Source organism: Zosterops lateralis, assembly GCF_965231275.1.
Source record: "Zosterops lateralis genome assembly, chromosome: 3".
Lineage (NCBI taxonomy): Eukaryota > Metazoa > Chordata > Aves > Passeriformes > Zosteropidae > Zosterops > Zosterops lateralis.
Window position 1 is genome coordinate 48119016 of NC_139764.1, and position 15511 is coordinate 48134526.

The window sequence follows — 15511 nt, forward strand, 5'->3', positions numbered from 1 at the left end:
TTGTACATGCTGGTGGTATCAGGGAGTATTTGGTAAGAATAATAGAAAAATAAGGTCCTTCAGAGACAGAGTATCCATCTGCTTATTTTTATTGATATTTGCTAGAAAAAGAGGCCAGAAATGTGTTAAGGAATGCAAGGAGCAAGACTGATAGCATTCAGTATAACTCACTAATAACCTGATAGTCAAGAAAACATTATTAATCATCATTAGATGCAGCATGATGGCGAAAGTCCACACCTTTTGTGTTTTGACAGACTAATTCTGTGACATGTGCAGCAGTAAAAGGAGGTGTGAGGAGGTATATAGCCTCCTTACAGCCTCAGGTAGTAGAAAAAAAAAAACATGTACAGAGTTTAACTGCAAAATATAGGAAAGCTAGAATTCCATTAGGGCTAGATTTGTACAATGCATCAGGAAAATGTGATTTCTGCCTTGAGGATATTTCAGTGTTCTGGTTCTTAGTTTCATCCTAAACAGGGCTGACATTTATATATTTATCTAATCATTAAATGAATGAACTGCAGGAAAACAGTAGAAGGAAAAAATGAGATGACCTCACAAAATTGTTTCAGTTTCATAGTATCATAATGTTATATTGAACTGAGAATTTTCCAAGATGTTAAAGAGAGGAACGGAAGAAATAGATTGATGTATGCTTTTCATTTAACACTTGCCTTTTTTCCCCCTCCCAATATATGCTTTCAAGTATGTAACAGCAGAGCTACCTTCAAGTTGAATGTGATTTAAATGGAGGCAATTCTGCTAGTAAAATGAAAGTTGGGTTGCATTAGTATTCATAGCACAGGGGTAGGCTGCAGGACAAAACTAATCTGATTATGTGACTGGTTAGCAAATGAACAATCAACGACCTGGCATGAACCTACGTTGGACTTTGTTCAGAAGTGTTAATGTTTGATTGTTATGTGTTGTATAATCTTCTGAATATTGTGTGCTCTTTAGTATTTTAATTATATAGTTGTGTTCCACATGTGATTCCGGAGGTCTTTGCAGCAAACAGGAAATAGCGTGCTGCTTAAAGAGATTTGAACCTTGGTTAAGGTAAAATATTAGTGCTATGAACTGTGACAGCTGTTCGTGAGCATCAGCTGTCCGGAGTTTCACGTCATTGTGTATTTGAAGAGGAAGGGATGACTGGATGCCGTGTTGCCTAAGCAAGGTGGCTTTACTTACAATGAAGATTTTTATAAGGTGCAGCACTGGCCATGTGTTTTTTAATATACAGATGGCTAGGATATTCTTGAATTAACAATGCAGTATTGTTGTATGCAGTCCCATCTACTCAGTAATCTACCGAGTAGATAAGATTGCACACAACAAAAATTGCTTCCCTAGTTTGTGATAAAACAGACTCTATCCAAGTCACCTGCATCTTTGACATCAGTTAAATGGAATTGTAACTTGTAATCATATTTTTCAGCTGATGCCTTTCTGAATGCACACAGTAAGGTTAGAACCAAACCTGCCAAGAAAAAAAAACCCACACCCAAAAAGAAAACTACCCCAGCAACTGGAAAAATTCTCAGTCATATTTTAATGTATAAACAGTTTTGATTAATGGTTGTTAGGAGAGCCTGGGAAGTAAACAGAAAACTCAGTTTCTATATTTTGTTCAAATGAAATATGCATGTAGATAAGCAAGTGCCTCTTCTTAATGAAAACCAAAGCCAAAACAAAACACAAAAGCCGTATGGTTGGCAGTATCACTTTCCTACCGTCCTTTTCATCTTCAAGTGAAACTTTAACGATCCCAGATTTGCTAATTTTACCATCCAGAGAAAAGAAGCTCTGAGAAGAGACTGGATATTTAAGAGAGTGTGAAAAACACTATGTAGCAGTTGTGAGAGAAGAGTGACAAAAACATGAGAGAAACAGCCCTGCGGACACAAAGGGTCAGGGGGAGGAGGTCCCTGATGTGGGAACAGAGATTCCCCTGCAATATGCGGAAAAGATCATGGTAACTCAGGTCATTCCTCTAGCCCATGGAGGACTGCAGAGGAGCAGGTGTCACCTTTGCAGCCAGTGAAGGACCCCATGTGGGGTGCAGGTGGATCTACTTTGAGGGAAGCTGTGGTCTGGAAAGCTCCCACAGGAGCAGGTTTCTGGCAGGAGATTCTGCCCATGGAAGAGAGTCTATGCAGGAGCAGGTTTTGTGGCTACTACATTTCTACTACATTAACTAGTCTCAAAATAACACACAGAAACCTATATGAATTAGTTACCTTTTGTAGAGGTGTGCTAAATAAGGTTGGCCAGAACATCCATAAAATGTAGATGTAAAATTAAGATGAAATAAAATGTAAGTAAGAAATTGAAATAGATGGAGAATATGGAATTATTTATGTTTTTGACAGTTAATGTAAATTGTAACTGGTCTTTAATTTCGCTCTGATCATGCATATGCTCTCAGCAAAAGTAGGTATAAAAACCACTATTCTAAAGGTAGCACACAGCCTGCCTTTGGAATATTCTCTTTGAACTTTAAGCCACTCTTGGTTGACAGCAATTGAACAACTTAGTGTTAGCTGTGGTACTTAGTGAGAACAACACATGAAGGGAATGAGTATTCCCTGGCAGCTGTGGTGATCTAGCAGAGCTTGGGGAAAGGTTAACAAGTGGCCAACTGATGCATGCCATGCAACTTCAGATCTTGAGCAAACCTGATGGTTGCATGAAGATCATGTGAGCATGTTTTTCTCCCTTATTTTGACCAGGTTAGAGTGGCTACTTGCATCCATGGTGATAAAGTTTTAAAATTGTGCTCAAGCTGAAACTCTCATGAGGCTCATTATCTGGGGACTCACCCATAGTAAGGGTATGCAGCCCCCAGACGTGTGATCACACAGCTTGTAATTGCAATTCTTCTCATCAACTTACCCATAATGCAACTTGTGTAAGGAAAAAAAGTCACTATTTACTGCCATATGGACCATATAAATGTAGTCACATTTAAATGAAGTGAGATGCTAAAGCTGTGACTATAGTAATTCCTTGAAATCTATGTAGAGTTAATTTTATGCTTAGTTGGATCAATGCATCAAATGAATTGGTTTCTATCTCCTTGAATTTATGCAGGTAGTAATGTTTGAACAAAGATGTGCTACAGCAAAGACATTAATAAATGTAAAATACAACCACTCATTCTCTAGTGGTACAGACATAAACTGTTACAGAATTAGGAAAGACTGGATGGATTTATTATGTAAGTAACAACTTTTCACAGATTTTCGAGTGTTTTTGGTCTCAGTAGAACAATCTGAAGTTTGTTAGTTTATGTGTTATTCATGGCATAGACATTTGTACATGTTCACATTCTGTCATGCAACAACACTATTACTAAAATTACATAAAGAGGTGTTTGTGAGGAAATGAGTGGATTCATTTGACTTCCAAGTAATTTTCAGGCTGTTCTAATCTAGGTCACATGAGTTGCTGCTTAAAATACATCTCAGTTCTAAACCAAAGTACTCACTCTCCAAGTCTGAAACAAGCCCTTCCAGGTAATAATGTGGCATTCATCCATCACTCTAGTCCATTGCCATGAAATAATTCAGTAGCTTTCCCTTTTGCAGGTCTTTATTGATGGCCTTTCCCTAAAGAAAAAGCTGTTATATTTGCAAGCATTTCTGAATGGCAGAGAACTGCAATTAAAAAAATAAAAATGTATATAGTACCCAAACCAGTTGCTGAAGTTTAATAGTCTCCTTTACATTTTGAGCTTATTGTTTGTGAGCTTTAAAGAAATCCACAGAGCTTTGCAAAAAAACACAGCTGAGGGAAGCAGTAGGAAAAGAATCAGTCTCTCTTGGTGTCTGCATAGTTCAGACAGAGAAGAGCTTCTTTGCAATATTTCCTTTTTCCTTAATGTCTGTAATTTTCTTGGCATTGTTCAAAAAATAATATCCCACTGGCTGTTCCCACTGAGACTTTTAATCTGCACTCATACTAGTGTAAATTACGTATGTAAAAGACCATTTTGCATAGCTTTATAAACACCAATTCTATTTTCCTAAAGTCTTAACTTAAAACTTGCACTTATGTTAAAATACCCATGGCTTAAAAAAGATGGTCTGAAAGCACAGAAAATGAAGTACATGTTTCCAGAGGTACATAATCCTTTATGTGGTAATAAAGGAGGGTATGGATTTATCTGTTACTTCTCGTAAAGTCTTAGCTTTTGACTTCCAAAAAGAATGCTTTTGCTAGAGTCACTTTGAATCTTTCTACTAGCAAATGAAGGCACTGACAGTCAGTGCTTTTTATTTCATGCTTTTTAAATACAAAGAAAGAAAAGCCTACCTTCTGAGATTTAGTTTTTAACACATTTAGAGAGCCTCATTTGAGTAATATTGGTTTAACTTTCCCTACAAAGACATGGAGACCAGAATGATATGAATACTGGTTTGTCTCCTTAAAAATATCAAAAGGAAAAGCATTAGAAGGTAGGCATAATTGAGTTGTTACAACATAATATGCTGCCTTGGCTCAGTTACTTTTGGAGGCAAATAATGATGGGCTCAGCTCTTGCAGTGTTAGATGTAAAAAAAGTCTTAAGTCTCATACCTGTTTGGCATAGGAGATTTCTGAAATCAAATACTGATGTTGCTGTGCTGCAGATTTTTTTTTTTTTTTTTTTTTTTTTTTTTTTTGTTCCAATGTGGATAGGTCTGTGCCACCTCTCCTGCAGTACTTGGCTTTGAGCATGCTGTAGCATGGATTGTTCCACTGGTCATATGTGGCAACAGGCTTGATTTTTTTTTCCTTTTTTTTTTAATTGATGCAGATAACTTGCCAAACTGTTTACTTCCAATCCACAGGATGGCTGATAGAGACAAACAAGTATCTGCAGTGACTAAAGGAGCATGGAGATCAATGTGCAAACATTAAATTGTCTTTTGTGTGCATAATCACCCTTTAGAAATAGGGTTGAAGGAAACCCTGTCAATTAGTTTAGCTTACTATTTTATATTGATAGAATTAATGTAGTTTGAAAGTAATGTGTGTACAGCTGAAAGTGAGGTAGTTCAGAAAGCAAAGGTAAGACAAGTGCTCTGTTATACTTGGAACCCACAGTCAGTTCCTCATGTAATACACTTGTGTTCTGGTGAGGAGGAACTGGGCAATAACAGTGGTCAAATTCACCAAGCCAGAAGTGATACTCTCAGAATTTCTGATTATGGAAGCAACAGATTATCACGCTACAGTCTTTGCAAAATGCTGTAGGGTAGTTTATTTTATGTGTCATTTAAGGCAGTTCAGGGTAGTGAACACTAACAATATCATTGATCATAGAAGTTAAAATTATTTTATTTGCATATTCATACTTAGAGTCAAAGTGAAAATGCAGAGCTTAATTGTTGCTTTCAGTTTAAATTACTTAAAATATGGATCCTTCCAAAGATCTAATTGAGGCACATCAAATGCTTCATTCTGCTGGCCCTGTCAGTGCAGACTGGCCATCACACCATTCTAACAGCTCTATTACCTTTGCCTTTTCCTCTTTAGAAATATTTTAGCCACTGAGATAGCTGTATTTGGTAATAAATTAAAATTGCTCATAAATGCGTGCAGAGCAAAAAAACTATTCTTCAAATAAGATTAAGTTCTTGAGAACTTGGAACATAATATTCTACTACATGCTACAAGGAATTGTTGGCTGACAGGGACTCAAAAGTACTAGAAGTTTGCATGGAACTAGTTCCAACAATCCCTATATAAATACATTTTTTAAAACTCCGATTTAATTGTTACATGGGCAGGAACCTAAAAATGAGAGATCAGATCAGGATTTATTTTACAAGTTTCACAGACAAAGAATTTGCTATCAAGCAAAAACTAATTCTGTTAATTTAAGAAAATAATTCCACTTACCTGGAATTTGAGGTCATGAGTGTAATATTTGAGAAATATGCAATTTTGGCCAAATTAATGCCTGTTATTAATATATGAATGAACCTTTTCTATTTAGATTTATCTCAGAATAGGAGAGGCGTTTGGTAACAATATTTTATATAGCACTAAGCTTTAATGGACCTTAGTTTGAGAATTCATGTTTATGGAGGAGTGAGATTAGTTAATGTATAAACATAAGCCAAGAAGGAATCTCTAAAAATTAGATCTCAATGCTATTTTTCAGTAAACTTAAAACCACTTTAGAGAACACAGGTGTAAGAAGTTTCAGACAGCTTGCATAATTATCGTTTCATTCAGTAAGGAATAAAAAGTAAGCACTGAGAAAAATATAGATAATGTCATTTGAAAATTCAAGTGTTCTTATAGCTGTTTAAGACAATGTATGTGTAATTCAAGTGTAACTCTACAGGAGAATATTTGAAGTGTGTGCTGTACTTCAAAGGCTGTTGTAAAACTGTTGATTAACATGACTGATCTGGTTTTGGGCTGATCTTCAAAATCCATTTTTCTTTCAAACAGGTGAAGAAAACCAAGTGATCAGCTGCTGACTTAGGGGCAGGTACAGCTCAGCTGTGGTTTCTGTGGCATTACCTTGAGGGATGGCTGTGCTAATGGGGAGGCATCTGTGTGAGAACTTGAGCTCAAGTGGAAACAGGTTACTATGGTACACAGCAACATACACACACCAAATTAAGTAGCAGGAGTCCCCTGTCTATGATCTAGTCTGCAAAGTATGTCATACACATCTCCTGGTTCTTGGCTGCAAGCTGTTGCCATGGCCTGTGGAAGGTTGCTAAGTTGCAGGCTGTTTACACTCTCTTTCTAGACTTCAATTCCTATTTCCAAGGGTTTCTTTATATCTGGATGAAAGTATTATTTGTTTCTTAGCAAGGATTATTTGTATGCCAGGTAAGTGAATCTAGGAAATCTTGCCAAACCAGCCAAAATAAAGTTTCTTTAAAATAAAGAGATGTGCAGTGGAAGATTTAGTAAATACATGAAATCAGGAAGATTAGCGGCAGCAGCAGTGTGTTATATTGATGGCTGTGATGCAGCAACAGATTCATATATAGAAAGAAGATAAGAGAGTAGATAGTCTGCATGCTGTTTTAGAGAGTTGAGCTGATTTAGCTGGTGATACAACCTCTTCTTATTTTTTGTATGTGGTGGAACTGTTGGGTAGGGTGCTTTGTGATTATTTTTTTTTTTATTCCTGCTGCCACCTTTCCTGGACTTTAAAAATAATCTGTTGATCTAAAGATAACTTCTAGATTTATTTTTTGACCCAGTTTCAGTCTTAAGAAAAAGGCTTTAAGTTGTTTTTACTTTTTTAATATAATTGGAAAAATAAATTTATTGGTAGGGTCAGTCACCAGTAAGTTTGATTTCTTGTACTATGGGGAGCATATAATAACCACTGAGAATTTTTTTACTTAAATGAGTAATTGTTTCTGTTCCCTTTTCTGATATAGGACCATGGCTTGAAGGATAATACCCTTCAGTTTGTGTTTGCTTGATTTTTTTAAAAAACAGTAAAGGTTTCCCTTTAGTGTTCCAAACAGCTTTTGTTCCAAAGCCATTTAATCATTATATAATACAATAATTCTATTTCTAACTTACTTAAAATCCAGCTGGACTTTTCAGCAAGACTTCAGTTTTGGAGCTAGAAGCCTATTGCTTAAGCACATATTGAGAAGGAAGTTTTCTTGTCAAACTTCCTTTCCCATGGTTGCTTTTCTCATCTTTTACTCAACATCTAATGCTATGTGTGACTTCCTGAAACGTTAGTGGCCATACATAAAACAAGTGCAATTAAAAAGCCTGCATAATGAAAAGTAAGCAATTACATTTTTCCTAAAATGGCCCCAGGAGTATAATACACAGGAACTTTCTATCAATCAGTAATTGCTGGGAATCCCAAGAACACTGAAACCCCACACAAGTACAGAGAGTGCAGTAGACTGGAGCTCAGTTATTAGGATCTGTGAGCATCGGCTCATGAAAGTAGAAGGATTATTTAAGTCTCCACAGAAAAAAGGCAAGTACATTCTTTTACTTAAAAATTAATCTCTCATACTGCACATAACTTTTGGGTCAGATTGCATTGTCTTAATTAATGAAATAAAGTTTTGCTCTTCCACACAGTCAAGTATTTGTTTTTACACAGTCTTGTTCCTAAGCAGCTGAAACAGTTCTTTTTTCTGTTTCTTAGATATTTTCATTAGAAACTTGATATAACATGGGTGGTTACAGTCTGGTTTCAAAAATGAAGCTTACATCGAGTTAATATTGTAATGATTGCTGCTACATATTGTTTTTCACTCAAGAAGCTCCAGGTACTTTGATCTCCAAGTAAAGCACTTGTCCTCTCTCATATCTCTGTGCCAGGCAGAATAGCCATGTTCCTGCTAGGGCTACCACAACTCTGAGTTGGCTTGGGTCACAGCATCCCAGTGCAAATGCACCACACATGACCTGGAGCATCCCTCCAAAAACTGTGTGGCTCACTCCGGGCAGGAAAGGAGCCACGTGCTGGACTAGTCTGCAGTATTCATTGATTTGTGGACATTGATGAGGCTGATTGGACATCCGGAAAGGGCCCTGTGCTGAAATATGTTGGGACTTTTTCCAGCTCCTAAGGCATATGAGACTGGAGAGGATGCAGACAGCTTTACTGGATGTTTAAAAAAGAAACCTACCAGATAAGTTATTCCTGTATGTATTCCTGTAATGTTTACTGTAATGTTACTGTGTATTTATACTGCCAAGTTACGTCTAAAAATAACAAACTTTTTTTTTTTTTTAAATATGCTACACAAACCCCCATGCAAAAGTGGAAACCATCTCCTGTAGTGTCCTACCTATTGTTGCAAAATAATTTTCCAGCACAATTCCTAAAATGGTCAGTCCTGACAGAACTTTTGTAGCTTAGTATGCATAAAAGGTTGCTCCTAGCAATAAGCGGCTAAAATGGTTCATGCAGTTATCACTGCTCTGACACAGCTCAACTTAAAACTAAAAATTATGGATAGCAGTGCTTATCTGTTAACAAGTTCTTTAATTCTCTTCTTTCAGTCTTCAGTCTATAGAAGTATTTCTTAGGTGCTGTATTGTCAAATTAATGGTGAGACCATTAGTTCATAGTTCTATCAGAATTGATGTGAGAGGGACAGAATTCCTTTTAGGATTAGTTAGACTTCAATTAGAAGGTCTGGGTCCATTAGTTTAGATTAATCAACATAATCAATTTTCACTTAAACCTGTGGTCTTAAATTATTTGCACTAGAATAGGGTTTCTTATATATTTAGCTCAAGTCTCCTTAAAGAAATACCATCTGTCTATAAATTTTTCAGCAATGAACATTTTACCCAAATCACTAATACATCTAAATCAGCTTATCACATAATATAAATGTTTGCCTTTTTAAAAGCAAGACTGCGTACCATGTGCTGCCTCTCTCTTTTCTATAATTAGCAGAAACATTTGGAAATTGCAATAACACTTTCTCTGTATCTTTGCAAGAAAGAAAATGACCTAAAAAGGGAAGAAAGGCAAATCTAGGAAGGAGCACTGCTAATCTAAACATCACCCACAACTTGCAATCAGGGACACCCCCTCCCTTCTCCAACCAGATCTTTCTGTATTTGTGTTTTGTTTCTGTTATTCAAACTCTCACTCTTCACTACAGATTTCCCTACTTGGAAATATTATCATCTGAGATCACTGTACAGCAATAACAGATAAAGCTGTTCCAAGCTGCAAACCGGGCTATGGGGTAAAAGTTTGGAATCAGTAAAGAACACGTACACTGCAGACACAGGCTACCCCAACGTTGAACTGTTAAGTTTATCTGTCATTTTATTAGTGTTCACATTGATTAGATAACTGTGTGCTGTCTCTATACCTAGTAGACACTTTTCAAATAAGAAATTGTGAAGAAAAAGATGACTTTCCACTTGGAAAGCTGAATTTTGAACTGCTGTATACTGTCAAAATTCTCAACTATTGTCTTTGCAAAAATTTCAACCAACAATACTTTGCCCAGGTTTTCTGACTGTAACAAATGGTTTAAAACCCTTGGGTTCACAAAAATACAATGACAATTTTATCCCTGAAAGAGACACTATAAGAAATTAGACTTCTGCAGAAATTTAGAACTGTGCTTCTGCAAAAGTTTAGTGCACAGCAAGTGAAAATGCCCTTAAATGTGGTATACATGTCTGCAAATAAAGTTACAGCTCCAATTTCTTGACACTCAGACCTTTCCCTAGAATTCTTTAAATACAGCCATTAGGCAGAAACCTGAAGGCATAACTAATGGTTGGTTAATGTTAAGTTTTACCCAGCCTTGGTGAGTCGTCCTGTGAGATCCCCACCTGCACAAATTTTGGATAAAAACCAGCTAATTAGCAGAAGTTACATAAGGCTACTGCATATTGATACAATTTAGGTGAAACCCACGAAGCAATTGATTCCTGCAGAAACTCTGGTCTCTCAGGTCCCTTCTTGCACACTAATGCAGTGTAAAAATATGCTGTCCTTTTTTTGTGTGTACAATTCTTCCCTTTTTGCCAATTAGAATCAGCTTTAGCAAATGCCTGGGATGGTAGCAGCAACAATAAACTGAAGGCTTTAAAATAAACTTGGCACTAAGCCTCACTGTGTTGCTAGTTCACTGTTCGATTTGAGGTCAATCGAGGCCTCCACTCAGCAAGTGGCTGCTGTAAGTCAAGTGTACTGAGAGATCCTAAACAGCTGTGAGGGGCACAAATGCACAGCGTTTATTATTACAGTGCAGACAGACTACTAAGATGGTAGTTTGTTCCCACAGGAATCAACAATTGACAACAGTTTTTGTGACAGTTAAAAACAACTTGATTATTAGGGTTTTGCCCCTTTGTGCCAAAGCTTTTTGATGGGAACTGTAAGGCTTGCCAAGCTGGAATGACTTACTATAGTGGGGAAAAAAAAAAGGAAATAGTCATGTTTAATTTTTGCTTGTAAAAGATGACTGGATTATAGGGAAAGCTTTTAGGTTTCAGAATAGTGTTGAGGACTGTAGGGGAAGAGCACTGGCCAGGCAGTACTAGAATAACAGGCCATTTTGGCAAAGGAAACTATTGTTAATTCCTTAAGAGGCTTAGGGTGACACTTAAAACTAAATTTAGGGTTATGGCAATGGCTCAACTGTGTACTCAAAAGTACTTCATCAACTCCTTCAATCCCAAATACTAACAGTAAATGGAACTCCTCCCCACCTCCCCTGCCTTACTCCAGCTGAAATTACAGTTTAGATGATGTTGAATCATAGACAATGCAAATCTAGCAGGGGAAAAAACACCCCATACATTTGTCTTTGCTTCTTGACCCTAAGAACAAACCTTACAGTTCCTTTAGCTCCTCAGTCTCAGGTCTAATGCTAATGAATTTTATCCTGTCTGCAGCCCCTACTCAGCCTGTAATTTCACCAATATAAACTGCTCTTCTGTTCCCACTATCACCAGCCATGGGATGTCCCAAGCCAATCTACATTTCTAGTTTTTATCTCAGTCTTGAACGATCCATCAGTAGATCCATTTTTTTAGCCCTTCCTGTTATCTCTCAATCTAACACTAATCTGCACTAGGGCTTTTGAGGAAACCACAGGAAATGAAGCTGGCCACTTTCTGTCATCTTTAACCTTAAAGTAACATACAATATTGAGTGGCACAAAATGGATTAAGGTAGATCCTGGAGAAGAAATTGACTGAATTTTTAAAGATACCGCTTGACACATCAGTCTACAGAACAATTTTTTATTGTTCCACAAGGGTTACAAGGGTAAGATGAGGACTCAATATTTACAGGAATAAAGCAGTTCAGATTTATCCAAAGATGGATTGGTCTCTCTTTGCACTGGGGCTTAGACAAGAGCCAGGAATTAAACTGTCAGTCAGATGTACTATTGGATCTTGCAGTTTCTTAGCTGAGACTGTGACTGGAATGAACAGTAGCATGTGGTTTTATGTAGACACAGCATGCTGGGGTGGTTTTAGGACTTCTGTCATGCTTGAGCTTTAGGATAAAACCCCAAAGCTGTTACATTCTGTCTCATCCATGCTGCTAAAATGAAGGTGTATGGTGAAGAGATATTTGAAAGACAGTTATGAGATAGGGTATGGGTAACTTGACTGTAAGGTTGAGCAAAACCAAAGATTAAAAAGTACTGCCCTGTTCCATATAGGCAGCAGTGCTACAGTGAAGCCAACAGAAATGGAGGACAGCAAGAATTCCATTTGCTTTGGTTACATCTGGGAAAGCGGTGGAATATCACTTACACAAGTTAAATGAGTATCAGTGAAAATTGGCTAAAGCACTCTTAAAAATAAATTTGGCAGCACATACACTTCAGTGTCATCACCCCTGAATAAAGGAAACAAACAGCCATCTTTTCAGGCAGGATTTCTTTTGACTCATTGAAAGGCCTTGATCCTGTTCCCAGAACTTGACCTAAATAAAGTTACCACTCCTCTGTTTCTGTCCTTAAGAGCGTCTGAAATGGGTGTATTCAAGCAGGGACCGCCCCATAAATGGTTGGACAGCATTCTCTTCCTCAGTCTTTTTTAAGTCCTGAGTATGTAGGAGTTGCCGAATTTCCCCCTTCTGGCTGTACACAGAACGCGTGCAGTGAACTCCAGATTTCTTTTAAAAGCCTTCTAACCTCCCCAGCATTTCACATTTCGTTTCTCATCACGCCTGGCGGGCTGTGAGCGGGAAAGACACAAACATCATAAACACCAAAGCCTTATCTGCAGCCAATCCTCGTTTGCAGCCGCACGAACGGCAATTTTTAATGATGTGTTTGCTGCTGTTGCTAAATTAAGTCCGGGCTCTTGGGAGGAATTGCAGTGGCTTCCTTTAATGCAGCAATAATCCTTGTTAAACTCAGCATAGTGAGGCGTGGCCTTTGGCAACCAGGAGAGCCGGCGTTTAGCGGCAGGGAGAGTTTTCCATCCCCACTTTAGGAGGCGAGTGGGGGTCAGTGTGTGAACTCCCAGCCGCTACTTTCCGAGGGGAAGTTCTACCGGCTGCTGCGTGCGGCAGCCAAGGGCCTGGAACACCGCACCGGGAACAGCCCCGGGCGGTGTCTGGGGCAGGGGCGGTGTTTGGGGCAGTGTCCGGGCCAGGGGCGGTGTCTGGGCGGTGTTTGGGGCAGGAGCAGTGTCCGGGCCAGGGGCGGTGTCTGGAGCAGTGTTTGGGGCAGGAGCAGTGTCCGGGCCAGGGGCGGTGTCTGGGGCAGTGTTTGGGGCAGTGTCCGGGCCAGGGGCGGTGTCCGAGGCGGTGTTTGGGGCAGTGTCCGGGGCAGGGGCGGTGTCCGGGGCGGTGTTTGGGGCAGTGTCCGGGGCAGGGGCGGTGTCCAGCCCCGTCCCCGGCGGAAGGGCGGGCCCAGCGGCGGCCCTCGCTGCAGCAGTAGCAGAACCCGTGGTTAACCCACACTCCGTGTGCGGCACCAAGATGCTGTTCCGCTTCGGCGTGGTGCTGCCGGGGCGGGCGGCGGAGGGCGGCGCGGAGCTGCTGGTGGCCGGGTCGCGGCCGGAGCTGGGCGAGTGGGACCCGCGGCGCGCCCTGCCCATGAGGCGGGCCAGGCCCGGCGCCCCGCTCTGCGCCCAGGAGCCCGCGCTGTGGCTGGCCGAGGTGGCGCTGCCGGACCAGGACGCCGCCTGCCCCTTCTGGTACAAGTTCCTGCGGCGGGAGGGCGGCCACTTCCTCTGGGAAGGTAACGGAGGGGATCCCCTGGCCGGCGCTGCCCGGCCCCAAGGACGTGCCCGCCCTGTGGGAGGGGCGCCTCTCCCGGGCCGGGCTGTGGCTGCGGCCCGTCCCGGCAGCCCCGCCTGCCTGTCCCCTGTCCCCTGCCCGGGCCGGGCCCTCTCCGGCCGTGCCTGACCCGGGGCTGCCCGTGCTTGCAGGTAGAGCCCCCAGGCCGCCCTGGCCTGACGTGGGTTCTCCCAAACAAAAATTATATTTAACTCTGTGATGGAGGCGGGTGAGTGCAGAAGGAGGCTGCCTTTCTAGCTTGGTAAAAGTTATTTGAAGCAGTTTTCATTTTCCCCTCCTTGCTTTAGACATCCGTTATCATGATGTTTTGTTTTGTTTTGTTTTCTTTCTTTCCCCAGAAGTAAAGGATTAATGATCTCCTAGTCTGCACTGTGGTGTGGGTTGTTATTTTATTTCGCTAAGGTGAAATGTCATGATGGCATTTTCAGTCTGGTAGGTTTTAGTGTTGTGATTTCTTAAAGAAAAACTACAGGGAGAAGTTCAGTTACAGCTTTTCCAGTCTTGATGCTGTTTCAGTAGTACTTCCGTCGTGTTCTCCTCCTGCTATGTGTTTTCAGAGGTTGAATAACTCTAGTCAGTTTCCCTGTGCTGTTCTAGTATATTTAAATATCAATATAGTAATACAAGAGAACACTCAGACAATTGTCTGCTGAGTCAAATGAAGCTCTAAATATACCTCCTTTTACTGAGGAATGGATCTGACCTAGTGAAAGGAAGACAGATCCCTTGGTAGTTTGTGAGGGTATTTTTTTAACTCATAGCATCATAATCCATGTACCAAAATAACACATTGTGGAGCAGTTGCTCTTCACCCGTTTTAAGAATATGTGCCACACTTCTGATGTGCCTTTCTGTCATGTAGACAAAAACATGCATGTTGTCATAACTGTTGCATTTGTTTGTTCTTCTTTATGCTAATAAAAGACTTTGTGTTAATGCTGCATTCACAGAAGTTTACATCACGGAGGACTATGTACATCATACAGTTGTTGTACTTGTAATTGTTTTATTTAACAGCTAAAACAAATAGTATATTTTTGATCTTTTAACCATGTTTTTCTTTTCCAGAATTTCAGGAAAAGTGAATTTATGGAATAAATATCTTTACATCTGTCCAAGGAAGCAGAATTGGGTCTCTTTTGAAGGTGGCAAGTTGTACATAATCTGACAATGATACTGGTATATAAAGCAGTCCTTACCATGCAGAATGTATAAATAATAGCAGAAGTAGAAATAATTAGAATTCTAGAGAAATAATAGAGACAACTACAGGGAATCAGCAATTGTAAGATTGATGATTACTGTCTGGTTTGGAAGAAAGGGTAGCTCAAATTATTGTCTGTTCCAGGGAGCACATTTAGGCAATGTAGTCAGAGTAATAAACATACTGTGTTTTGGCAGATTTGCAGTTTTAGGATTAACCTGTGTGGCGTTTTGTTCTTGTCATTGTGAATGTTCAGGAGTTTGAGCTCAGTGCTTCGCTGGAATGATGGAAAGCAAATGGGCATATTATCCAAATGCAGAAGAGTTTTTTTAATTAGTCATTCATATCAACATTTTTTCCCTCAATTGATATTTACAGGAAAGCACAGATTTGCTTAAATCTTGAAATTTATTGTTCTTCATGTATTACATGAAGGGAGCCTAAGGATATTTTCCTCTCCAATAACAGGAATCTTGCAGTTCTTTTTAATCTAATTTATTTTAATGTTATTTTGGTTTTTTAAACTCTTGATCAATGAAAGTTTTGGCTGTCATCTG

The 15511-nt window shown here is 39.6% G+C and overlaps 1 protein-coding gene across 2 annotated transcripts in view; it reads left to right on the top strand.

The window, feature by feature from the left end:
* The first annotated feature begins 13353 nt into the window (after positions 1 to 13353).
* EPM2A (EPM2A glucan phosphatase, laforin) overlaps positions 13354 to 15511 on the top strand; it is a 35679-nt gene continuing 33521 nt past the window's right edge. Inside the window, exon 1 of one of the 2 annotated variants that reach the window (XM_083857700.1) lies at positions 13354 to 13691. In XM_083857700.1, coding sequence (XP_083713826.1) covers positions 13430 to 13691 — 262 coding nt within the window. In that variant the 5' untranslated portion in view covers positions 13354 to 13429. Of the gene's footprint in view, positions 13692 to 13848; positions 13992 to 15511 lie in introns of those variants that run through there. The other variant, XM_083857701.1, reaches the window with a different exon arrangement.